Source organism: Pavona decussata, unplaced genomic scaffold, assembly GCF_977016875.1.
Source record: "Pavona decussata unplaced genomic scaffold, jaPavDecu1.1 SCAFFOLD_45, whole genome shotgun sequence".
In the NCBI taxonomy this organism is placed as follows: domain Eukaryota; kingdom Metazoa; phylum Cnidaria; class Anthozoa; order Scleractinia; family Agariciidae; genus Pavona; species Pavona decussata.
The window spans coordinates 2,380,213-2,405,922 of record NW_028145467.1 but is presented as its reverse complement, the minus strand read 5'-3'; the positions used below and the strand labels follow the sequence as shown (position 1 = coordinate 2,405,922).

The 25,710-nt window shown below is 38.6% G+C and overlaps 1 protein-coding gene across 1 annotated transcript in view; it reads right to left on the bottom strand.

Moving 5' to 3' along the window:
* Positions 1-25,710, bottom strand: part of LOC146482667 (MAM and LDL-receptor class A domain-containing protein 2-like) — an 89,749-nt gene that overhangs the window by 59,694 nt on the left and 4,345 nt on the right. The window contains exons 5-25 of the mRNA XM_085107089.1: positions 24,372-24,495; positions 23,324-23,452; positions 22,621-22,889; positions 19,614-19,713; positions 18,998-19,129; positions 18,276-18,544; positions 16,783-16,897; positions 16,555-16,686; positions 15,516-15,775; positions 14,872-14,962; positions 13,422-13,814; positions 12,046-12,477; positions 10,853-11,494; positions 9,318-9,710; positions 8,309-8,418; positions 7,192-7,480; positions 4,957-5,150; positions 4,370-4,545; positions 3,520-3,692; positions 2,344-2,424; positions 1,811-1,986 (exon numbers count right to left, since the gene is read on the bottom strand). Coding sequence (XP_084963215.1) covers positions 1,811-1,986; positions 2,344-2,424; positions 3,520-3,692; positions 4,370-4,545; positions 4,957-5,150; positions 7,192-7,480; positions 8,309-8,418; positions 9,318-9,710; positions 10,853-11,494; positions 12,046-12,477; positions 13,422-13,814; positions 14,872-14,962; positions 15,516-15,775; positions 16,555-16,686; positions 16,783-16,897; positions 18,276-18,544; positions 18,998-19,129; positions 19,614-19,713; positions 22,621-22,889; positions 23,324-23,452; positions 24,372-24,495 — 4,680 coding nt within the window. The remainder of the gene's footprint in view (positions 1-1,810; positions 1,987-2,343; positions 2,425-3,519; positions 3,693-4,369; positions 4,546-4,956; positions 5,151-7,191; positions 7,481-8,308; positions 8,419-9,317; positions 9,711-10,852; positions 11,495-12,045; positions 12,478-13,421; positions 13,815-14,871; positions 14,963-15,515; positions 15,776-16,554; positions 16,687-16,782; positions 16,898-18,275; positions 18,545-18,997; positions 19,130-19,613; positions 19,714-22,620; positions 22,890-23,323; positions 23,453-24,371; positions 24,496-25,710) is intronic.

The following is a 25,710-nucleotide window of genomic DNA, read 5'->3' as shown; positions in this document are numbered from 1 at the left end:
CATAATCCTATTCGGTGAAAAACGGAGTTAAAAGATGTAGTCAATTTTAATCCAAAACGGTAAAACCAAACACAACAACAACAACGAAAACAGACAAGCAAAGGTTTGAGAGACAGTATCTATAAAGAAAATTGTTCCCTATTTGCAGTGACATACACCATTGTGGCCTTGTATTTGGTAATATCTCTCAATCGTGATCTTCACTATTATCGCCATCATTACCTTATTTCGACACAAAAACCTCGTGATTCAAATGTACTTGATCATCCTAAAATTATAAGTGATCACGCTGAAGTTATAAATTATCTGATTACACTGATAGATGCATTCATTAAGGTTGTTTGGGAAGGTTTTAAATACCTGTGGGCAAGCTGGTAGAGGTGTCATTTGTGTTAGTGCAACGTGCACTTTAAACTAATCTTTATAGTTAATTCCTGTTTTACAATTTGTATACAGGGTACTGGTTTACACACGTTGGTTATCCCACTAGCTCATCCCTCAAATGAACATTATGCTCCGTAACCTATTTGAACCAATGAATTATCTGGTTCTTTACAAAGGTCAGAGAAAGACAAGGAATTATTTATGGTTGCATGGCATCGGGCGACACACGGAAGAAGAGATGTATGCAATAGCTGAACGAAACCTGCTAGCAATGTCGAGAAATTCCTCTTCGGCGATAAGCCTTGTCTAGTTGACACTGCTCTGTTTGGCTTTATCGTGGGCGCGACTTGGGAATACCCAGAATGCCCTATTGCTGAGGTCACCAAGTCTAAAGCAAAGAATCTCGAGGAGCACGCTCGGAGAATGAAAGAGTTGTATTATCCGGACTGGGATGAAATCATGTCAGGGAAACCTAAATCTGAATAAAAGCCAGACGTCCTTAAAAACCGGGAAAGGTTGTCTAAATTGGTGAACTCACTGAAATACGTGCATAAGATTATCATTATTTACTTAATATAAAAATATAACGTAACGTATAAAGATCTCGGTAAAGTCACTTCGTTTTTAAGAAACGATATGTAATTTTAAGTTTTCATTAAGATATCAGAAAATCGATCCTTTTAAACACTTATAGCTGCAAACAAAACAACTGTCCACTCGGTCGTTCAGCTGTTCATCTGGTTTCGTGAGTTTTTCGTTCAATCGTTTCCACCGGTGAGCACTCGGTACGTGGGCAGATTGATCGTTAAGCAATTAAAAGCTGTATCAACACATCATGTTTCGAAGAAGTTACTTCATGTTTTAATACTTATAGCTGCAATGTTAAAGAGAAAGATGTCTTCTTTCTCCTCTGATCTTATTCCTAAAAGCCTGAAGTAACTCGAAAACGCGATCCATTCAGACATATCTGCGTTTTCAAATAGACAATGTTGACGGGTATATGCATTTGGATATGCATTTTGCATACTTGTGGATGAAATATGACAGCGCTGTATCATATATGCATTTTACAGCTATAAGAAGCGAAAACGTTTTCCATTGAACAAAATGGGAAACCTACATGCGTTACCAAAACGAAAATGCGTTCGAGTGGATGAAATTCGGAAACGCAGCAAGGTTTAATGTGTTTTCAAAACAGATGGCTCTTTCCAGTGGAAGAAATGCGAAAACGCAATATTGCATTTATACGTTTTCCAGTCGACGAAACGCAAAAACATAATAACGTAGGGGCAACGTATCAACGGCTTTTGAAAAACCTGAAAAGCGCACCAGCTCAGACGAAGCTTAAAACGCAGTCCACTGAAAATTCACTTTCCATTCAATGAGACATTGTTAGCGATGCCTAAAACTGCCTGACTCTGCTTACCTTTACTGTAAAATTCCCAGGTTGTTTGTTGGTTTCAAACGTGGCCGTAAACGATGTGTTCACACAGGACAAGTTGAGCGCGGAATTCACTGAAACGTTCTGTTCAAGAGTTGAGATATTCAGTTCCATTGGGCAATCAGGGCAGTAGACTCCGTCACAACAAAACTGATAAAAACCTGTTAAACAACAAAAGAAAGAATTATCTCGACAACTAAAATTTTCATACTGAAGTAAACGTAAAGTAAAATGATGCAAATTTATCTATACACGGTTAGATTTGAAGCTGGAAGCTTGAATTAGGTTATGCTGTAAAAATTATATTCTACCGGCACAAAAGCATGCACGGAACCGACCTGTACTGCTGGTTCAGTTTGGATCCACAAAAAAAAAAGGTTAGATGGTTATGCCATATATTAATTTATTGTTCTATATAGAAAGGTGCTCACGCCGTATTGTGCAAGTATCAGTATCCGTGCGATCCATGCACTGTCCTGGATCAACACAACATTCAAAATACGACTTGTGGGACCAACCTGACATTCGCAGATTTGAACCAACGAAGGCAGATAGCAAAGTTTGGTTATTCTGAAGTGTTACCTCCAATCTTCGTGTTCCTGTAGACAAATCAAAAGCGTTGAATTATCCATGACTGTTGAGAAGATCACGATTTTCGACACAAAACATGAGAACCGACAGGAATAACAGTTTGACCTGCGCAATGAAGGCCGGAGAGAGGGGTTGGGGTAATACCGCTATAGTATTGGGTGATCGGTTGGGGTGTGTTATTTTACAACCGAACGATTCCAGACGACATATCTCTCTTCTCCACAGGGATAATCAAAGGAAAACCACGCGCGTATGAAATGAAGGGAGAGTAGTGGTGCAAATGGACTTATCGGTTACGTAATGTTGTGTTAGCAAGTGTTATCGCTGCTTTAAATTCTGCTGTTTCAGGTCCCCGGTTTTATTCGACGAAGAAAGAAAGGGAGCCTAAACCTAAGTTGGTGAAAGAAATCGAAGTTTTCTCTGTAATGGGTCGATGGATCGTATCTTTCAGATCAATCTAAAGCGCGCTAGGAGAAAAAAGAGACTTATGGCAGTCTATAAGAGGTGGGACTGGGCGCCAACATGGCAGCCTCGGGGATAAATCGCTCTGCGATTTTAGGCATTATTATACTTTTATTACGCTGGGTGGTCGTTATTAAGTCAACCACGGATATTCTCATCATGTTCTTCATCCTTCGACAGTAGTGATAAGCTAAGAGGCTAGTTTGAACAGTTTCATCCGCTATAAATCCCGGCGTTAACGCGAATGTACTTAATGAATACCAGGGCCCAGTTGCTCGAAGCATGGTTAGCGCTAACCTGGGTTAAATACCATAACAACCTATAGGTTTTAACACCTCTTAACCAATGGTTAGCGCTAACCATGCTTCGAGCAACTCAGCCCAGTCATCCAACAGCAAAAAGGCAACAGTGGCATTTGGATGGAATACAATTTGACGTAACTTAATTGGAACTCCTCATTTGCAGCACTATTCTTGGTCACAGTGGAACTTCCGGGAAGTCATGGAGCTTAGTCACCTACCGGACTTTCCACAAGAAACAGCGACCTAAGTATAGAGTTCAGACCCCCATCACCACTGTTATCATTGAAAGGTACTAGGAACGAGTGTGCAGTCGTTTCTTTCACTTCACATTGACCTTACCTGGTTGCGTCCAAAACAGTCTCTTTCCAGGAATAGGGCGTTCATATTCAAAAGTCGGTGTGCGCATGCCCAGGGATATGTGGTCAATGCTCCTTTCTTCCCTCATAAAAGCCTCCACGCGATAAAGGCGACATTTGTCCAGAAAAATCGGTGGCGAAATCTGTTCATTGTACCTGTAAAAGTTTTAAAACAGTGTATAAATTATCTATTACGCATACCAAAGTGCACAATTAAGCAACATAATTTTTTCCAATTTATTTGAAAATACGCCCTGAAAGGGAGGGCGTTATGTTGACTTCTTTATCGGAAAACAGTTTCTTGAAAACGATTTTTAGGAGCAAATGGTAAAAACGTTTTCAGCAGTGCAATGTTAAATGGTTGTGATCTCAATTCAAAATAAATGCTTGTGTACCAACCAGTTCACCCCAAGAAATAAGCAAAGCCGTAACAACAACAACAGCAACAACGACAATAAAAACACCTTGTTTCGATGATTTTAATACTACTAAGAAAAATGTTAGCAGAGTTCTTGTTGACAATGTTATATCTATGGACTACAATTTCTGTTGTCTTGCGTTGTTTTATTTGTAAACGGGAATTTTAGAACAGCATCTCCGTGCCGAGTTATCTTTGACCAGTAGTATTCGCTCATGTGAACTATTAAGAAGCTTGGCTACGATACTTGTCAAGGAAGAGATGAAAAACTTGGTCGCACACGTGCAAACGCGAATAGAAAACCCGTTATCTAAAACTTTGTTAAGAAAAGAATTTGACAAATACCTTACGCGAGAAAATTAAGTTTGCAAATGTAAAATTTCTCTCTTACAACCACCTTTACTCATCATCTCACCTGTCCCACTCATAACGCCCAGTCAATCGTTTAAGGCTGATGATTGGTTGTTTCGCTGCACTCTCCTCTGCCATCTTTTTCTTCTCTTCAATGCCTCTCTCAACAATGTCATGTTTCCACAGTTCACATGCGTCATCGCACGACAAATAGAATGTGTAATTACCGCTTTCAGGAACCTATTACATTATAGTAAAACATATGAAATAACCAAGAGTGTGTGATTGGCATACAGACAGTTTTTACGTTATACTTATTGAATTTTGTAGCATATTGTTATAACACACAGTGTGATTGACTGGTTCTAGGACGGGATTTACCGCGCCGATTATGCAGATGCGTACTGTAAGTAAAGTAAAAACTCAAAATCAAACAAAGTCAAACAAATTCGTGAAATACAGTGACTTATAACGGAAGGACAATGCATTGAACACGTTCATTCACCAGAAAGCTAAACGTTGTCATTTTGCATCTTTTATCAAAGCAAGCCCTGATGCATGCGAGAAAGTAAAAATTAAATAAATACCTTAAATCGCAGTTTTTGTGAAACTTTTCTACATTAGAATGCGTAAAATTAAAGAACTTCTTACCTGTAAGTAGCTTGTTAATCGTTGAACATACTTTTTTCCAACATTAATTGGTGCATCAAAATCTCGCAGGATAATCTGGCTTTGAGCTGGGGGATCAAACGCAGGATTTTCGCGCATCGTTGGTGCTTTCTTGGAGTCGTAATTTACGTTATACCACGCTTCTCGTAATACTCCTTGCGCTTCTATAGAGAACTCTATAAGGGTCGGAAATAGATCGCAAATAAATTGAAAAGATCAGAAACATGCATTAACTACCTGGACCCAGTTGTTTAAAGCCCGATTAAGCTAAGCCTGGTATAACGTGAACTTTGATTTGAATTGAATCACTAATCGGTAAAGATTCTTCCAAAAGAGTTTTGGCCCTCAGGTTTGACTTACAGTTTTCTTTACCTTTAGCTTGAAATTAGGGTTTAAAACACTTTTTAAGAGCGAGGTGAAAACCTGGATTAACTTTAAACCGTAGATTAGCGTTAATCGGCTTTCGAACAACCCGGCCCTGGTAGTTATTGTTTAGTAATTTGTTATTGATTTTATGATAAAATTTAACGCTAAAAAGTCACGACGTTTCGTCCTCTCCGTGGTTATTTTCAAGTGCGAGTAAAAATACAAAACTTAGCATGAACAAATATAGAGTGTTTCCACATGACGTCTCAACGGCCATGTTGGTGTACCAAAACAAAGAAATAGCGGCCACGTTGGTGTCCCAAGCTAAACCTCTGGGAATTGAACTCTATTTTTATGCAACTACTTTCTTTTGTTTCAGTAAACCAATATGACCAGTAGTCACGTGAATGAAAATGCTCTATATTACAAACATTTAAAATCAGTAAGAATGTCATGAACGCTAAAATGTGATAAAACATGTCAATGATAAGTATTTATAAAGTTAAAAAAAGGACATAAAACAATGAAAAAATAAAACAATAATGAGGCTTGTTTTCAAAGAAAAACAATTCTGTCTTAAAAGAACTGATCTAAATTGTTACCACTGTAACAATTTTCCTTCCTCGTGAATTCTTCAACAAATAATAGTCTTAAGTGTCAGGTTGTAAGTCACCCAGTTCAAATAACTGATTTGAAATTGGTGACTTTCAATCTGAGATGAATCCCCATTTATACTCTCCAATTTGTATTGACAATTTTTCTCAAATTTGTATCAGAACAAATTCCTGAAGTTTCACGGTCAGGCAGAAACTTCGGTTTTGTCGCGCATATTTAGACCTAAGTGTGCCTTTTACCAGCTTTTTATGTAAAAATGAATTTCATTCACACAAAGGCGCACACTAAACAGTGAAAATGAAAGGGTTTTCAAGAAGCGTTTCTTCTTCTATTGTGAAAATGTAAAATTTATCCACAAGTTACGAAACAAAAAATGAGTTAAAGGACAAACAGGTAAAATTGTCTTTTTCTATTTTTGTGAGCTTTCCAAAGAAGTCGTGACAGCAACCCTTATTTGGCGCGAGATATTGAACAATTATTCCACGAACACGCGTCGGATATGAAATGATAGATAGCCAACAAGGCGCGTAGCGCCGAGTTGGCTATAATCATCTCATATCCAACAAGCGTGAGTGGAATAATTGTTTTATAAAAAACAATCAAGAAATATTGCTAGATTTTGCTGATTTCGCTTTGCAAGAACAATTAGAAGACAGTTGAATGGTCTCTATTTCTCGCGCATGGTATAATGCTTCTTATATCATGGCCGCTAAGCCAATCAAATCGCTCGAATTGCATTATACAATGATCCAGTTTTTAATAATTACAGACATTTGTCGGTGTAGACATTGCATGATTTGTTCCGGGAACAGAAATTCAGAAAGATTTCCGAAAGGCAAGCTCGAGGAATGGTTTGAGGTCCGAGTAACAGATAATTTCCGGAACAAATGTCCAATTTTTAACACCAAATAAGGTTATTCTTTTATTATTCTCCAAATGTTTTTGTTGAAGGCACACTCAGGATACTTGCTAAAATTGTCAATTTAGTTCATTTCTGCACCACTTTCGACTTGAGTATGTTAATGTTCTAAATTTCCAACCAATGAATGTCATGGCATTGTATGTGACGCAAGTTTTGAAAACTTAGGATATCACTTGAGATTTTAGTTTTAGTTGGGATATATTGCGCCATGTGACGCGTTTAAACCAACCGCAGGCAAATCTCTTGAGTAGAGAAACAATCAGATTTCTGGAATTTCCTGTGGGGAGTTTATCATGGATTACAATACGACTTACCAATTGTACGGATAACAACCTGGCAGAGAACAAGCGTGACATTCTTCCCAATAAACGTTATTGTCACGTAACTGCCTCGTGCCGGTGGAGAGCAATGTAGTTTGTATTCAAAAGATCTCCCATATTCTGTGGAAGTTGAACACGTTGGGTTGGAGCCGATTTGACTGGAAGACACAGTGACAGTTATCGTTCCACGGTCACGTGGGCAACAATCGACGATATCGGTGATTTCGACAGATTCGACGTACAATGGTTTTTCAAGGGTTACTTGCCACCAAGGGTTGGTTTCCTAACGGAAAATGTAAAGATTGAGAACTGAATATATAAAATAAAATATAAACATGCGAATAGATGTTCATAACTTATATAAACAGACATAGCAGCGAACAATCAGATAGAAAAATAAGTCCCGAAACAAGGAAACTGAGTCAAACAATAAGAAAAACAAACAACTAAAACGGTGATACCGAGTTCTGATCCATATTTACAAATGTAGAGTCTCCATCTTATTTATATTTTTGGACATGAGGGATAGCCAACACAGGCCAATAAAACCCGTCGAGTAAAACCGAGAGTAAACTATAAAATAGTGTTAGGAGGGCCATCTTCCCAGTTTATGGACTTGTTGAAGACACAAGCATAATTACATGAGCTGAAATATATAATGCTAATTACATCGTTTGCATGTCTTATGAACATTCCAGGGATTGAATGGATCTATCTGGGAACTTGAGCGACGACGAAGGCGACGTGTCGGCAACAGGAATGCCATGACATAGTCGGTCTAATGAGAAAAAACGAAGGTTCTAGACATTCGCTATCTATTGAGATACATTCCTTTGTCATCGTCTGCAAAACATCAACCTACAATAGCCAAATTCAGGGTTTTATGGAGTGATGAAAATCTCTTCCCCTTCTTGAGCTTGAACGCGATCCTTACACCGCTCACTGCTCCTGGAACGTTCCCCCTTGTTTAACGCAAACTAAAAGAGGCGTCGATAATCGGGAGGTATTGTAAACAAAGCGACTTTTTTTTTTACTTTTGTGGTCTTTAGACAAATAATTATTTTTGCTTCAGTGTAAGTAGCTCAATAGACAACAATGTAGCATTTCTCACCTTCTGGGAACGAAAACAGGTTGTGTATGATCTATCAATGGCGAGAGAGGGGTGATCAGGCCAGAGAACGCTTGAACTCAGCGTCACACTCCTGGGCGTCAATGTGTTAACTGACAAAAGAAAAAAGATGAAGTTGACGTTTATGTTAATCACTTATGACTAACTTACTGAAAGAAAGATTTAGCGTTACGCTAAATTTTCCTAAACTGAAGACCACTCGAGCAAAGTCTATGTCAATCCCTCTGAATTAAGTTTCAGCTATAACAATCGATTCTGCAAGGAGTACCCCCCCGGCCAACATTTTGAGAAAACAAACCCTGTCAACTTTTTACCTACAAATAAATCCACGGGACCTCAAGAAAATAAATAGCGTACAGTGTGTATATAAATAGCGTACAATGTGTATATTGGGCTTCTAAGTTAGAACGTGGAAGGACTAACATAAGCATAGGTACGCCATAGGCACAGAAGCAAAGTGGTCACGTGATAAGGATCGAACAATGTCGAAGCAACCGATTCTAGGTATCCATAGTTTTTGTTTTAGAAGAACCTTGCATTAACGATAACGCGTACTTAAGTTGACTGAGATCGATGTTAATAGAACCTTGATCCCCTAGCGCTTGATCGTTCCCAGTGGTCCACAGATGCAGTTTACAAAAAGGGACATCCTCACTAGGTGGGTCAAAGTGGTTTTTCTACTGTTATTACTTCAAAATGGCCAAACTCAACTTAAAGAGCATTTCGAGAAATTGCTTAACAAACTTATAGTAAATGGTTGCAGAACCTAGGATTCCGGTAATGTGTTTAATGTGATCTCCCGGGCGAGAGTAATCCTGACAAGGACTGTTGTTGGTAACACGTAATGATCTTTCGACAACCTGAGAGGGAGTGATATTCACAATCTAGAAAATGTTTTCTGCGCGCATTGTCGAAATCAACTGTCACCAAAACACTCTATTTGCCGGAGAACTAATCTCACCCGGACGGTCACCTCATACAGACTACTTACCATGCTTTTTTTGGCACAACATGTTTTCCCATTGCCAACAATAAACGTTCTTGATCATTGACGAAGCTGCTGACATAACAGCACAGTATTGGACGCCATGGTAACCAGCAGGATATCCCGACATCCACAAAGAACCGTTCAGTGGAGTGCCGTCTATCCAGACGCAGTCGTCCACAATATGGAGTCCAAAGAACAAGTTGTTTGGTTTGGGTGTCCTTTGATCAAGCATGTTAGAGAAAGCAAACCTGAGGCCCTCACGAGATATCCTGGCCAGGGTACCTCCTTCGATATTGCAATGTTTCAACGCATCCTTCCATACCCGTGGGTAATTGGTTTTGACTGAATAACAGCCACCACGAAAAGGTGAGAAGTTGGGACTGCACGCAATAGGCTCTGTAAACAGCGAATAGAAAGCTGTTAGGAAAGTAGGTATGGATGCTCTGTAAGCTGTACTGTTCATATACCCAGCCCGCAAACTTGATTTGTAGGCTTGAAAAAAAATAGATGAACAAATACAACGGCGTAATGACCTCTTTTAAGTGGCCACGGAGAGGCGTTTGCTTCCGAAAAAGACAAAGAAAACAAAACAAAACAAAAAGAAAATAATTCGGTTAAGTTGCCGCTTGCTGGAGGCGGTAACTCACTAAGCACGACTATACATTTTCTTGCGAATAAAACAAAAACCTCCAGCAATTACAACTGGTAGCTAGGGCCTGACTTTCTTTGGATTTTTACAGGGAAACTCCACCGTCTACACTTATGCATACGTTGCCTTTCAAGTAAAGGATTCTGGTGACGCCACAATGAAATTGCCATTTACTTCCTGTATTAAATCATATTACTTGTTGAATGTTCGTATAGTACACACACACGCTGAGTAATGCAATTTGTGTCAGTTATGTAGAATGTAAAATATACTCGACCAGAATGAAAAAAATACAGTCCTTCAAATTGGGCTGATGGAGGGCCGCTGCGAAGCAAATGTAACAAGTAATAGGAAAAAAGTACTTGAACTAAAGATCTTGGGACCATGCGTTCATCGGACTGACATCTTGGCTACACTTCATTATGGAGGCGAGGGAACAGACCACCCAGTTTGGTACATTAAATGGTTGTCCTGATAGATGATGTACAACGTCGTGCAAAATTAACCAGCAATAACTGTAACACACAAATTGAAAAACAGGAGAGGCGCATCCATACAAGATATATCCGCATCCGACTGGAACGCAGAAAAACAGCAGGATAGGTGCACCCTTTTAAATCGTAGTCCATAATTTCAGAACCGTTCCAAATGGAGCAACGAATACTGTTTGAAATGACTGCGATGATACAATTTAAGCCTATTAAATAAACGAGAAAGATGTATTGACTGAATAATACATCATTGTCGTATACTAGTTCCAAAACAGAATTTCAGAGTTTTCCATATAAATGTTAAGGAACCGAAATACCGAAATGCACCCATCCTCCCGCCTTACTCCTCCACTAACTGGTGTATCAGGATCAAGACAGCTGCTAATTATTATACTCACTGGTCTGGTTACACCTTGTTTTGATCTTCATAATTTGATCCTCCGATAATGCCTGATCATAAACTTGCAAGCACGCGATTCTTCCACGGAAATACGCGTTATTGATCTTTGCAGCACCAACTGTAAGATTATAATGCGTTGCTAACTCCATCCTTATAATTTTACTCTCTTCAACGATGCTGCTGTTGACAAAAACAGTCGCTAAGCCCGTGTGGAAGTCGTAAGTGGTCCCAACAAAATTCCAAGCATTTGCCTTGAGCACGTTGCTTTTATAAAGTACAAATCTTGCAGAGCCTCTCCTGTTCACATACTGCACTTGAATAGCCGAGTTAGTTGGTATTACTTTCATCAAACAACCGTCATAAGTTGATTTTTCGTACTTATAAATTATACCACTAGAGTTATCAAGAAACACCCATGCAAAAATACTGATCGAAAACCTGGCGTCGATTTCCCCAATGTTTTTCATTTTTACAAAGCTGTTCTTGTTACCACTGAAGAAGAACGAGCCGTTTGGATTTCCAAACGGACCTGGTGCAAATGTGATGCTCCTTGAGACAGCGGGTGTGAGACCACGAGGACTCTTGTCTATGGTTCCATTGGCACCATTGAAGGTAAAGAGAGCCAAGGGATAGGGTAGATCTGAGAAGAGAAAGAACAATGTCGAAAAATACTCTCACTATGAATGTGGTTAACTATGTTAAAAGCAAAAATCTCCTCAAGATACGTTTATGGAACAATGGAACAGAAGCATTAATTTAACTGATTCCACTTTCGTCATTAAAGATATTACCAATACTTCATGGGATACTCATGAGCTTGCAAAAGTTTATTTGGCATATCTTTGAAAACTTGGTTCTGTGTTCAACATTTAACCGAGTTAATCAATCTACCCGAGCCGTGAGCACAATTGAAATCAATCGTCTTGAAATAATAATCTTCATCCGTCTAACGCCCTTTTTAACTAGGCGAGAACTGTTACTTAATGCGCCTGTACCATGACCTAGAAAAGCAAAAGGATGGCTTGAACTTTAGACCAATTTGCGTGCCTATTATCTGTCTCTCAAATCCACGTACGGGTCTTGCATTGATACCAGAACATTTGACAATTAATGACTGATAGCGACTGGTTTCACGGGAAACAGCGAGCTTGATTCTTTCATTATGTTAAGTTGTCCGCAAACTTAACCCACCTAGCGGCTCTTCACAGATGTAGCCCTGACGGTTAGTACATTGTTGATCATTCCAACGCCATCCATACCCCTGCCAGGCAGAATTCCAACTTCTAGTTTTCAAGAACGAACCGCATTTCCCATCACCGCTAGGTTCGCCTGGGCCCCACAGCCAGTTTAGCGTTGCCGACAGGTTTGACCTGTCCGACCAGACCCATTTTAGCTGGCCACTCAACCCAAGAAACAGTTCGTGATCATCAAGCTTCAGTTTTTTTCTCTGTCTGGCTATGGCTTCCAACGTCGTGGCGTTATTGACCACAGCCAGGTCAGCACCCAATTTGTGACAGGACGACCGCGCGTCGCCCCAGTTGGCCTCTAGCCGAAAATTAAACAGGAAACACGCTTGGTTCACTTTGTACCAACCGGGTGCACAGTCAGAGGTGGAGCGATTTCCTACAAAATAGAATCAATCAGAGTTATAAGCAACGTTAATAGCGGGACAATGTCATAAGGATCCTGTCTTTTGATTATCCTCCACATATGTGCTTGATTTGGAGTAAAATGCTTTCAATTGTTCATACATAAATTCCTTCTACGTGGCCAATGAGACGAAATCCGGTAAATTTTGAAAGACAAAATTAACTTGAATAAGTTATCACCAAATTGGTCTAAGACACAACAGAAGAACTTAAAACCGTCGCCCCTACTTGTTGTTAACTTACTACACATTTACATCTTGGCCATCTGTTAGTAGCTGACAACGTTTTCCAATGGTTCACGCCACCTAGAATCTGTAGCTGTCTTAAATGAAAACTAAGCAATGTCTTACTACACTATAGTACGATTTTGAAAACTAATCAATCTTTTACTTCACTGACGGAGCCCTGATGAAACCTCAATAAATCAAAACAAGAAAAATGGGCATCAATTAGTTTCAGTGGCATAACTAAAGTAGAAAATTCCCCCAATACAACCAGTATAACTGAAAATCACTCTACAACGGTCAAAGGTAATATAAAGTTTAATATGTTAAATATGTCTTTCGACTTTACGTCCTTGTCATCATAAAATAAAAAGCAGTGATCAGTAACAAGATATTACATGCGTAGAGCTACGTGATTGTATTTGGGTGTGTCCAGGGATTCCTGTGCACAATGAAAGTTGCCTCTCACACACCCTAATGAGATCCATGGCTCGCTGGTGCGTAACCTGCTGATCAGTTATTTAGTGACTGTCTTAGTTAATGTTTGAGACGACGTTTCAGTCAGTCAGTCAGTCAGTCAGTCAGTCAGTCAGTCAACCAACCAACCAACCAACCATCGAATACTAATTTCGGGCTGCGCTTTCTCGGTTTCCGAATTTCGTTTCAATATGGAGGTTTAACTGATTCCTCTCACCTGGCTGGCTTACATTGAAGGCATCAAAGGCGTAAATAGCATCTCTCCTGCAGCAATTCACATTCGAATGGTTATTCAAGCTGATCATGGCCCCATAACGATGCCTGCTGATCACATAAATCTTCCTGGTTTCGAGTGTCGGATTCTTTTCACTGCTTAGAGCAACAATACCAATCGGGAAGTTTGCATAACGATAAAGATCTAACGTTGATGTTATAAACCCCGATCCGCCGTTATCTCTAGAGAAGATGAAATGCGCTGCCTCCTTCGGATTTCCTTTTGGATGATGAAGACTAAATCGGAATTCCTCAACGAACTGACTGTGGTCGAAGGGCCGCGAGCTTATTTGGAAGGATAGGCCCTTAAAAGAGGATACGTAGTAACTTGTTCTTTCTGCAAATTAAAAACTATGTTGGATTTTTTCATAATGGCTTCTGTGTATCACATACTTTATGAATGTTCTTTACAAACACAATTCTAAAGAATTGAATCTAAATCGTTTTGATTTTTTTCCTTATAGTAAATAGGTGGAACTCACATCGCAGGGTGTGTTATTTGGTAAATTAGGTAAAGTAAGGAATTGTTGAATTCCAGTTCAGGGGATCACACTTGTACAATTCCATATTTGGATATGAAGGAAACGTGATGTCAATACAAACTTAAGGGTTTTCAAGGAAATTGTTGAGGTGGAATTTAGACACTAACAAATATCTGTATGAAAATAATACGGGTATGTGGGGTATGTGTATGGGGATTATGCCGGCGTAACGATTGACTCAATTAAAGTTCCCTTGCTCAGAATAAGGACGGTATCTTCTAATACAGTGGTACTTTTCCTCCTTTTATGACTATGCGAAAAAAGCAAGTCTTAGCAACGGCTATTAAAACCCAACAAGAAAATTGGGGGCGGGGGGGGGGGGGGGGGGTTATCTCGCACTTTTCAACAGCAATTCTAAAAAGCGAATACATAACGATACAATGTTTTTTTTAATTACATTTATAATTTCTTGGCAAAGCTAATCTAGGCGGGTCAGGATGACAAAAAAAAAAAAAAGAATAAATTAATTTGCTAATTAAGAAGGCAGACTAAGCTATAATATCAAAGATACAAGAATAAGGAAAGTTTTTGGGAGGACTAAAATAATGAAGAACTTTTTTGAGCTTCTTTAAAGGCAACACAGGAGAAAAGACAAGGAAGACATGAAATAGGGTAGGAAGAAAGAAATGACAAAACGGTAGTATAAAACTATGTCAGTTGGATTCAAATAACACTTGCTAAGATCTGCTTTTCCGGCACAGTCTGATAAACCGAGCAAAAATACATTTGTAATACTAGTCACCGTTCTTTTAACGAAACACTAATATATTTCTCGGGCCATCCCGAGATGCGCAAAACGTATGCGCAGTAGCAAAAAGGGGCGCCGTCCTAAATTGTTTGTCATTCCGATACCTGTTTGATGACAAGGTCCTTTTTGGAATGAAAAGTCGTCCAATGCAGCATCTCCACGAAAACTGTTGCCTCTAACACCATCTATAATTACCTTAAAAATTTATAAAAGTCAATAATAAAAACATGGGATAGACCAACATGAAGCTTTGGCTAAGATCAAATATGTGGTCAGCTATTTTGAATTGGGATTTCAACGATCATAATTTCAAATTGTACCAACAGACTAAACATTCAAAAACTTGAATTGGAATGGTTATTCAACGTCAGATGATGATATTTCAAATCAGTATATCATAACATGGGTAAACATCCCAACTGGCAGGAGGCAGACCAGATGACTGTTTACAAACGTGGCTGAGGGCCGGAGTCTCCGGGGCTACAGAGAATGTCGAATCCCGTATCTCGGACGCCCTAATCAGTCTACCACCCTGTTTGCTTTACTAATGCTAAGTATAACGTGAAAAATATGTGTTGGCAAATGATTTTTTTTGGTAAATTCAGAATATCCACTGCATAGAAACTCACAACTTAAACGCAGGTTTCACAAATGAAAATATCCAACAGTTGCTGTCCAGGCCGGACTAACAACGTGATACCAGTAATTTATATGAACAGTTTACATAAACAAAAACTATTTAACTCACTTGATATATTCCATTCTCATTGATGCTTATTTGCCCTTGCAGCCACCGATTCCCATGATTCTCAGACTTAAGCCAAACCGGTTTCAACCTGTTTGAGCTTTGACCTCTTATGTATATAACAACACAACTCATGGTAGTGCCATACATATGGTAGTAGAACGTCATGCATTGTGGTCCGCGCATCCATGGACTCGACAGTCGGGCAGTGTCTTTCCGTTTTCGTGGATAAGAAGTCTCGATATAAATGTACATTCCACGTCCTAGGAATTAAACGGAATGCTATGAAGCACTAGCTTTAGAATTGGTAGATTTGGCATTTCCACGAACATACTTAACAGAGGCGGCCAAGGCTACTCCCGAACGAGGAGCCTCATTCAACCTCACAGTATGCTACAATTTTCCGTACCTATTACAATACTTTCCTGCTAGTAAAAACTGCTAGTATAAAGCAAAGATTAGTGTAAATAGCTACATCAGTAAGGTGGGGAATCTTCTTCTGTCCTTGGATTATCCTCAAGTAATACAAAATTGTATAAATTAAATGAGTACATTTTTTGTACATCAATGGGGTACCATTCCAGTTCAACGCTGGCGGAGACACTCCATATGAAGTTTTATTGGGTACCCCCTCCCCCCGGGGCAGTTCCAGGGTAGTGCCGCCCCGAGAACACAAAGATAATAAAGAAACGGAATACTGAGACACGGTTTAGTGGGTAGAGAAATGGCTCTGTACCTGACTTCATTGCAAATGTGTCTGGCATTTCAAACTACGGCGTTTGCTTTTACAAGATAACACAAGCATTAAGTTATTGTTAAACAAAACACAACTAACAAGAATTATATGCGACGTTGTAAATAAAATGCAAGGACTTAGCCAAATGCGATAGCCTTGTATTTTAAGATTAAAAAAATGGTCGTTACTTGATGTAAAAAATGCAAACAACTGCTACAAAATGTAACATCATAAGAAAAATTGTGAAAATATAATGTGTCAGGTAGGATAAAACTTCAATAACTACAACAGTAAATGTGTCACTACCTGATGTATGATCACCGCTCGGTCCAGTATTCCAGCTTGGTGTGCTGTACCACCTTCTCATCCAGTTAAAAGTGAAATTGATAGAAGAATTGTGCCTCCACAGACACAAGTGCAGGTCAAAGTCGCAATTTCCTTGAAAGAAACGCAAAAAGTTAATAAAGAGCTCGATACAGCAAACCTGATGGTTCAATTTTCTTCGTTTCACAAAACACAAAGTGCTTCACGTACCTTGAGGAGTCAGTCCACTTTCCGTTTGTTCCTCACACATCCCATCAGTGAATGTTACATCGTCCACAGCTATATCGCCTGCAAAGCTTCTACCAACAGTTGCTGTCAGTACGATCTAAAATGGCATTTGGCATAATATAAATAATACTGGCCTTTAGGGGCGAGGCAAAAATCACTATTAACCCTACTTCGCAAGTATAAAAAGCTATGACAATGACACTTGGAGGAGGGATAGTTCGTCCATCTTGAATTTCTGGATTTCTCCAAAACTTCAGGAAAGCGCCAAAACTAAGCGAAACGTAATCAGAATCAATAAAGTGACACTAATATGGGCTAAAAGCATAAAACTTCATTTTGAATAAGGATTTTCCATTTTCTTAAAAAAAAAAACCGGCCTGTCAAAAGTTGGTTGCCATGGCAAAGTTGATTAACACTAACCGACGGCATCAACTTGTTTCCAGATAAAGTTCCTAAAAGTCCTAAAGCTTCAGGCATTTAATGTTTCCTCAAATATTAAAAAGAAAAGAGTTATCCAGGATCAAAGTCGCCGCCGGCAGAATCCGCCCCTCCCCCGGTCTAGATAGGGTTAAGGTTATTTCCTATGGACGAGGAAATATTTTCATTCGATCAAAATAATGTTTACTGTTAAATCAAAAGTTTCGAGAAAACAAAACTTCAAAACTAAAATTATACAGCTCTTTAAGCGAAAATGGAAAATAAATGCAACGGAAGAAATCACAAAGGTGTCACAATCTCCTAATGACTTACCACCCCGAGCCTGACAACCTTTCGTTAATTAATGTGCAGCTGTCTCAGTCATGTCATGGCGTTCAATACCCGATAAATTCAATAGAACAAGCCTCAATCGTTTGGGAGTTTAAGGGCTCGTGGTATTTCATAATGTCAAAATATTGCTAAAATTACATTTTTGTTAGAAAGTACATTTATTTAGCAGTCCATTGATATATTTATTTTATTTTAATTTTCTCAAACCCGCGCGAATGAATTTTTTGCTGAAGGACACCGTCGAAAGTAGGAAGTATCCTTAAACGTCCAACATTAGCAGCTACGTTGGATATCTATTAAGTGCAATTAGCCGAAGGTTCCTTTGTCGTCATTTCTTCGTGGTTCTTAGTTCCCTTTAATCAGGAACCTTGCCAAACATTATCGTAGTTTTCTAATGAACTGAAGGTCGTTCATCTATCCCATGGGAATTTTGTTTTCAGTTCACACAACGAAAACCAAACAATTTGTGCCTTATTCAAGAAGACCCCCAAGAACCTCCCACCCAACGCGTTCTTCCTCATCAGTGATGTATCCAGAAAATAATTTAGGGTTGGATTCCAAGACACGTGATTTGGGATCCCGGATTAAGGCTTAAAGTGTTCGTTAGTATCCGGGGTGCAGCTCCTTCCCCCATCGCCAACAGAGATGTGCCAATTTTTGTAACACTTCCGCAGAGAAATTCGCCATAAATATAAAACTTAGGCTACCTGAAATTCATCACCGGTGTAACCAATATTGATGCTAGCTTCTCTCCACCTGTTTCCCCGTTGCCCTTTCATTGTCCATAGCGTGACCGCTTCATTTGTCGTTGCTTCTAACGTTTGAAGAGAGACATCAAGACTTCTTATATCACTTCCATACATGTGGTAATAGAAGCGAAAGCATGCAGGACCACGCATGAAAGGACTAAGTAGCTTCGATGTTTGATTTTCTCTTCTCGGATACGATGCCTCGATATAGATGTATTTTCCACCTCCTGAAACAATAATAGATTGTACAATAAACGCCGTAAAACTCTTGATTTGATTGGTGTAACGGAGTTTGGGATTGGAGGACATACGAACGAATGTCAGTAATTGAATCAGTGGTATGTCTGGCGCACGTGATCAGATATTCCGGGTGACTAGTTAACAAAGTTTTGAAAACTTTCTTGACGAGTGGCAAAAATTTCGCAGAAAAGCAACTGCTAACTGTCCGATGAGAAATCAGACAACGACCGTTGCAAATGACCTTAGCAAGAAAAAACGAGAGGCACACCCTTTCGAATGTTTGATATAGTTTCTCAAACCATTACCATTTTGTATGATTGCCAATCAGTGTGGATTTGAGGTTGTTAAGCATTGGATACTGGATGAAGTGCAAAAAATGTAGTACCTGCAATAAACTATTACTTGTAAAACGAGTGAAAATGAGACTTTTACTTAGTTACCAGTATGATCCGAACTCGGACCTGTTCCTTGGCTTCCATTTCCACTATTCCTGGCGTACCAGTTAAATTGGTCCCAAGGAGGTGCAACATTACGCCATCCGCAAAAGCTCTGATCGAAGGTACAGTTTGCTACTAAAGAATAAAGAAATATATGTAATTGAAAAACATAAAATATATATATATAAAAAAAAATATAAGAAATCGTCTATAATGAAGTAAGACTATGGATCAGAGAAGCATAACCAAATTGATTATAAGCTCGTGAAAAAAAAAAACAAGGGTAGGTAATCTATTTATTAGAGTTCAAAATGATTATATACAGTCAGAAGCATTTAAAGGGCATTTACAAGAAATAATAAGTAAATAAGTACATAAATAAATAAATAAATAAATAAATAAATAAATAAATAAATAAATAAATAAATAAGGTAAATAAATAAATAAAATAAATAAAGTGAAATCGATAGAAGAACTGTGCGTTCACAGACACAAGTGCAGGTCAAAGTCGCAATTTCCTTGAAAGAAACGCAAAAAGTTAAATAAATAAAGAGCTTGATACAGCAGACCTGATGGTTCAATTTTCTTTTTTTCACGAAACACAAAGTGTTTCACGTACCTTGAGGAGTCAGTTCCTCACACATCCCATCAGTGAATGTTACATCGTCCACAGCTATATCGCCTGCAAAGCTTTTACCAACAGTTGCTGTCAATACGATCTAAAATGGCAAGTGACATTATATAAATAATACTGGCCTTTAGGGGCGAGGCAAAAATCACTATTAACCCTACTTCGCAAGTATAAAAAGCTATGACAATGACACTTGAAGGAGAGATAGTACGTCCATCTTGAATTTCTGGATTTCTCCAAAACTTCAGGAAAGCGCCAAAACTAAGCGAAACGTAATCAGAATCAATAAAGTGACACTCATATGGGCTAAAAGCATAAAACTTCATTTTAAATAAGAACTTTCCATTTTCTTAAAAAAAAAAAAAACGGCCTGTCAAAAGTTGGTTGCCATGGCAAAGTCAATGAACACTAACCGATGGCATCAACTTGTTTCCAGATAAAGTTCCTAAAAGTCCTAAAGTTTCAGGCCGTTTAATGTTTGCTCAAATGTTAAAAAGAAAAGAGTTATCCAGGTTCAAAGTCGCCACCGGCAAAATCCGCCCCACCCCCGGTCTAGATAGGGTTAAGGTTATTTCCTATGGCCGTGAGAATGTTTTCATTCCATCAAACTAATGTGTACTGTTAAATCAAAAATTTCGAGAAAACAAAACTTCAAAACTGAAATTAATACAGCTCTTTACATGAAAATGGAAAATAGATGTAACGAAAGAAATCACAAAGGTGTCACAATCTTCTAATGTCTTACCACCCCGAGCCTGACACCCTTTTGTTGATTGATGTGCAGCTGTTTCAGTCATGCCATGGCGTTCAATACCCGATTAATTTAAAAGAACAGGCCTCCTGTCGTTTGCGAGTTTAAGAGCTCGTGGTATTTCATAATGTAAAAATATTGCTAAAATTACATTTTTGTTAGAAACTACATTTATTTAGCAGTCCATTGATATATTTATTTTGTTTTAATTTTCTCAAATCCGCGCGAATGAATTTTCTGCTGAAGGACACCGGCGAAAGTAGGAAGTATCCTTAAAGGCCCAGTTTCACCCATTCGGCTTTGCAACCTTTTATTATTGTTTACAAGCGCTTCTATTGTTTAGTCTTGCGATCTGATTGGTTTACCAGAATATTCCCGCTGGGATGAAAGTCCTGGTGCATTCAAAATAAATCAGACCAGGCAAATCGGACTGTTTGATTTCGTTTCGGTCGCTCCGATTTATTTTAATCTCTGCACCTATAAGAAATATTTACGATCCAAAGCGCTCGAGTTCTTTGTACTCCTTTGTGTAAAATTCTCGGCGAACGAAAGTCGAGGGTTTGGTTCGCTTTTCTGCATTCGTTCCTTTGAGCGACGCGGCGAAACAGTCGAACAGTTACAACCGGCAGCTCTCAACATTAAATAATAGGCCTTATCATGGTTTTCGACGCCATCATTGACGAGTAGACAAACAGGCTTGCAATAACAGTGTTTGTATGGAAATCCGATGTCAAATAATTTTCATAAAACATCGCTTTTGAAAAATTCGTGAATTGGAAACTTTTGGCATTAGGAAAAGGATTTTAAGAAAAAAATTAGAGGGATGTAGCTGTGCCAGCAAGCGTCCAGTCGTGTTTTGAACTTTCCATACATTTCGCTGTATTTTTTTTCCGGGAACTATTTTTAGTAGCAGTCACGGCTGTTTCGCTTCACAGACAAATGTATAGAAAGTTCAAAACACGACTGGACGCTTTCTGGCACAGCTACATCTCTCCAATTTTTTTCTTAAACTCCTTTTCCTAGTGCCAAAAGTTTCCAATTCATGAATTTTTCAGAAGTGATGTTTTATGAGAATTATTTGACATCGGATTTCCATACAAACACTGTTATTTCAAGCCTGTTTGCCTACGAAAACGGCGTCGAAAACCGTGATAAGACCTATTTTGTTTGAAGATTTTCATTCTATTGTTGTATAAGTTAGACAGTAATCTTAAAGGGTCCTTTCGATTATTATTGAAGCTGACATAAAAAGAAATTATCAGTGCTGGATTCAATGTTAGCTCAGTTAATATCGCTTTCAAAATAAGAGCGCGATGCGCCTATCCGGTCTATCGCACTATCATGAAATTATTTCTACCTTTGACGATAAAGCAATGATACCGCTACGAATGAATCTGCAGCTTACTAAGCAAATGAGTATTTTAATTTATTTGCCTGTGCCAATAGAAACAAACGAAGAAACGCCACCTAGAATACCATACAGTTTATTACGTCTCGTCGCAACGCTGTTTACATGAATCGGCGGGGAGAATAAATCGAATGGAGTTAAAAAAAAAAAAAAAAAAAAAAACTTACGTGTCAAGGTCATACATCCGTAGAAATCAGGAAATTCGCTACAACAGATGCATGCATGGAGACAAAAAATCCTCCCGCTCCTTTAATGCAGAATAAAAGATATGCGAAGAGTCTCTGAGACAAATATATTCCTTCGGAATAACCGAAATGTACAAATACATTGTCAACGGTGAGATGTTACTTAGAAGCGAACGACGATTTTCCGATTTTCCTTTCCACACGAAGACTGTTCTTGAAAATATCCACGTAAATAAAGCGAGAGGATATTATACAAAGCTTAGTGACCCGAAAAATAGTGATATTCCAGGAAATGAGCTCGATGAATGTGGATTACTTTCGCTCTTTAGTGCTCGCTGGTAATTTTCTGAATTTTCGACTGTGCGAAATTCAGCTTGTTTCCAGTTCACACAACGAAAACCATACAACTTGTGTCTTGTTCAAGAAGACCCCCAAGAACCTCCCACCCAACGCGTTCTTCTTCATCAGTGACGTATCCAGAAAGTAATTTAGGGTTGGATTCCAAGCCGCGTGATTTGGGATCCCGGATTAAGGCTTAAAGTGTTCGTTAGTATCCGGGGTGCAGCTCCTTCCCCCATCGCTAACAGAGATGTGCCACTTTTTGTAACACTTCCGAAGAGAAATTCGCCATAAATTTAAAACTTAGCCTACCTGAAATTCATCACCGGAGTAACTAATATTGATGCTAGCTTCTCTCCACCTGTTTCCCCGTTGCCCTTTCATTGTCCATAGCGTGACCGCCTCATTTATAGTTGTCTCTAACGTTTGAAGAGAGACATCAAGACTTCCTATGTCACTTCCATACATGTGGTAATAGAAGCGAAAGCATACGGGACCACGCATGAAAGGACTTAGTAGCTTCGATGTTTCATGTTGTCTTCTCGGATACGATGCCTCGATATAGATGTATTTTCCGCCTCCTGAAACAATAATAGATTGTACAATAAACGCTGTAAAACTAATTTTGATTGGTGTAACGGAGTTTGGGATTGGAGGACAGACAAACAAATGTCAGTAATTGAGTCAGTGGTATGACCGGCGCTCCGTAGTCCAGCCAGAGTGACTAGTCAACAAAGTTTTGGAAATTTGTTTGACAAGTGGCAACAATTTCGCAGAAAAGCAACTGCTAACTGTCCGATGAGAAATCAGACAACGACCATTGCAAATGACCTCAGCAAGAAAAAACGAGAGGCACACCCTTTCGAATGTTTGATATAGTGTCTCAAACCATTACCATTTTGTATGTTTGCCGATCAGTGTGGCTTTCAGGTTGTTAAGCATTGCATAGTGGATTTAGTACCTGCAATAAACTATCATGTAAGACGAGTGAAAATGAGGCTTTTTACTTAGTTACCAGTATGATCCGAACTCGGTCCTGTTCTATAGCTTGGAGTTCCACTCTTCCTGGCGTACCAGTTAAATTGGTCCCAAGGAGGTGCAACATTACGCCATCCGCAAAAGCTCTGATCGAAGGTACAGTTTGCTAGTAAAGAATAAAGAAATATATGTAATTAAAAAATAATAATAAAATTAAAAAAAAAAGATGAGAAATCGTCTATAATGAAATGAGACTATGGATCAGAGAAGCTTAACCAAATTGATTACAAGCTCATAAAAAAACACAGATAGGTAATTTATTTATTAGAGTTCAAGATGATTATATAAAGTCAGAAGCATTTAGAGGGCATTTGCAAGAAATAATAAGTAAGTGCATAAATAAATAAATAAATAAATAAATAATAAAATTGTTGCTTTTCATTGTATAGACAATGGACATTAAAAAAGGTATTTACTATACAGAATCAAGATCAGTTACGCAAGCTCGTTTCTCGTCACAGGTGAGGGTGTTCAAAAATATGACGGGATAAAAGCTATTAGATTATATAATATGCAGGCCTTGACACCCTCTATTGGGTAGAGAATTTCACTAATGGGAAATTTAAACGACGTATAATTAAGTAAAAAAAACAAACAAACAAACAAAAAAAAGAAAAGAAAAAAGTAATCAAAATTAAGCAAACAGGAGATATTTGAATGTGGATGTATGTGTAGATCAGGATCAGATATGGTGCTGATAAAACAACTAAAAGAACGCATTGTAACCCTTAGAAAAGCTGAAAATAATTTTAATAAGTTTCTACAATAATTCCGAGCCAAAAATAGCTTTAATCAAGAGCTAAAGAAGCTATAGCAAATAAAACACTAACACTTAACTTGGTAAGCTAAAAGGAATCGATAATCATAAACACGACTATGACTGGCATATCAATATAAACATGATAAATATGTTGAAGATTAAACCCTTTATTTCCATTGTCGATCCCGATGAAAATTTTCCTGACCGAAATATGGGGCAAAAAAATACCTATCCGTAATACCCGCTATCATCTAGAACTATTTACCTCCAAACATGTGAAGCGGTATTGTATTATTATCTGGAGGACAAGTCAAGTGGTTGCTAAAATGGATGTCGTCAACAGCAATGTCGGCGGTGTAGGACAAGCCAGCCACTCCTTCAATTATAATCTACAAAACAGAGTGAAAAGGGGACAAGAAAAGAAAGAGAACAGATAATAACAAGATCAGGAGTAGGAAATCCGTAGTATAAAAAAAAAAAAAACGCCTAAATTCGTTGATAATGTTATAAGCATACAATCAAGAGTTCAGAAATGTGTTTTCAAAGATAGAAGTCGATATCTTAATTTTACAAGGAAATAACAAGGTAATGGAAATACCATAAATGAATAAAATAAATGAATGATAGGTGTATTTTTTAAAAGTTTTTTCAGGTGTACTTGAAAAAAAGAAAATCTGAGTTCTTGCAACGGTAGTCGAACGCATTGTAGAGCATCTGAAATATTGAACTGAACCAAAAACTCTTTACAAGTCGCAACTGGCAGGGACGTTTACCGGCTTGGCATTCACAAAGCCTGGCCAAGGATTTAAAACGGGACTACCAGGAAACAAGAGAGGATGAAGGTACTTTCAACCTCTCTTGCAGGAAACAAATCCAGCTAGTAGTAAAAAAGGGCACTTGAGATTTCAAGTCCTTCCCTGTAACTATTTGACCACGCTGCCTTCTCTTTCTTATAAGGATGGACAATTACTTCGCACTTTGATTCATCACCATGGGTCGCACATGATCTAAAAAGGCCCCGTCTCAAGGCATGCAAACACAATTTCTATAACTTGGATGGCTTCACCTACCAATCTTTTTTGTTGGCATAATAATGAATAATAGGTCATTCAAAGTGAGAATTCCCATACACCACAGCTTGTTATCCGGCAACTGTGACATTTGGTTGCTGAATGGATATAAAGAGAGGGTCGTGAAGGGGGGGGGGGGGGGGAGGGGGTTACCAATCCCATTTCCCAGCCCATGTTTCTCCAAATCCCACTTCCCAGTGTTCAAATCCCATTCCCACTAGCAGAATTCAGAAAAAAAAAAACCCACTGTTATACATACCAGCTCTTTTCTCTTGGTATTCACAAAATAACGGCTTCTAAATACCAGCCAACACTAAGTTTAATTCACCAAGAAAATTCATTCCAGTTCTATGGAAAGCACTGCCTACAAACCCATGGTAGGGCCATGGCTACAAAAATAGCAGTCGCCTTTGCCAATAGTTCATTGCTGAGGTTGCGACGAAGATTTTAAACCAAAGAGCCTTAAAACCACTCATTTGAAAACGACATGTAGACGACGTATTTTCCTTCTGGACTTTTAACAGAGACGAGATA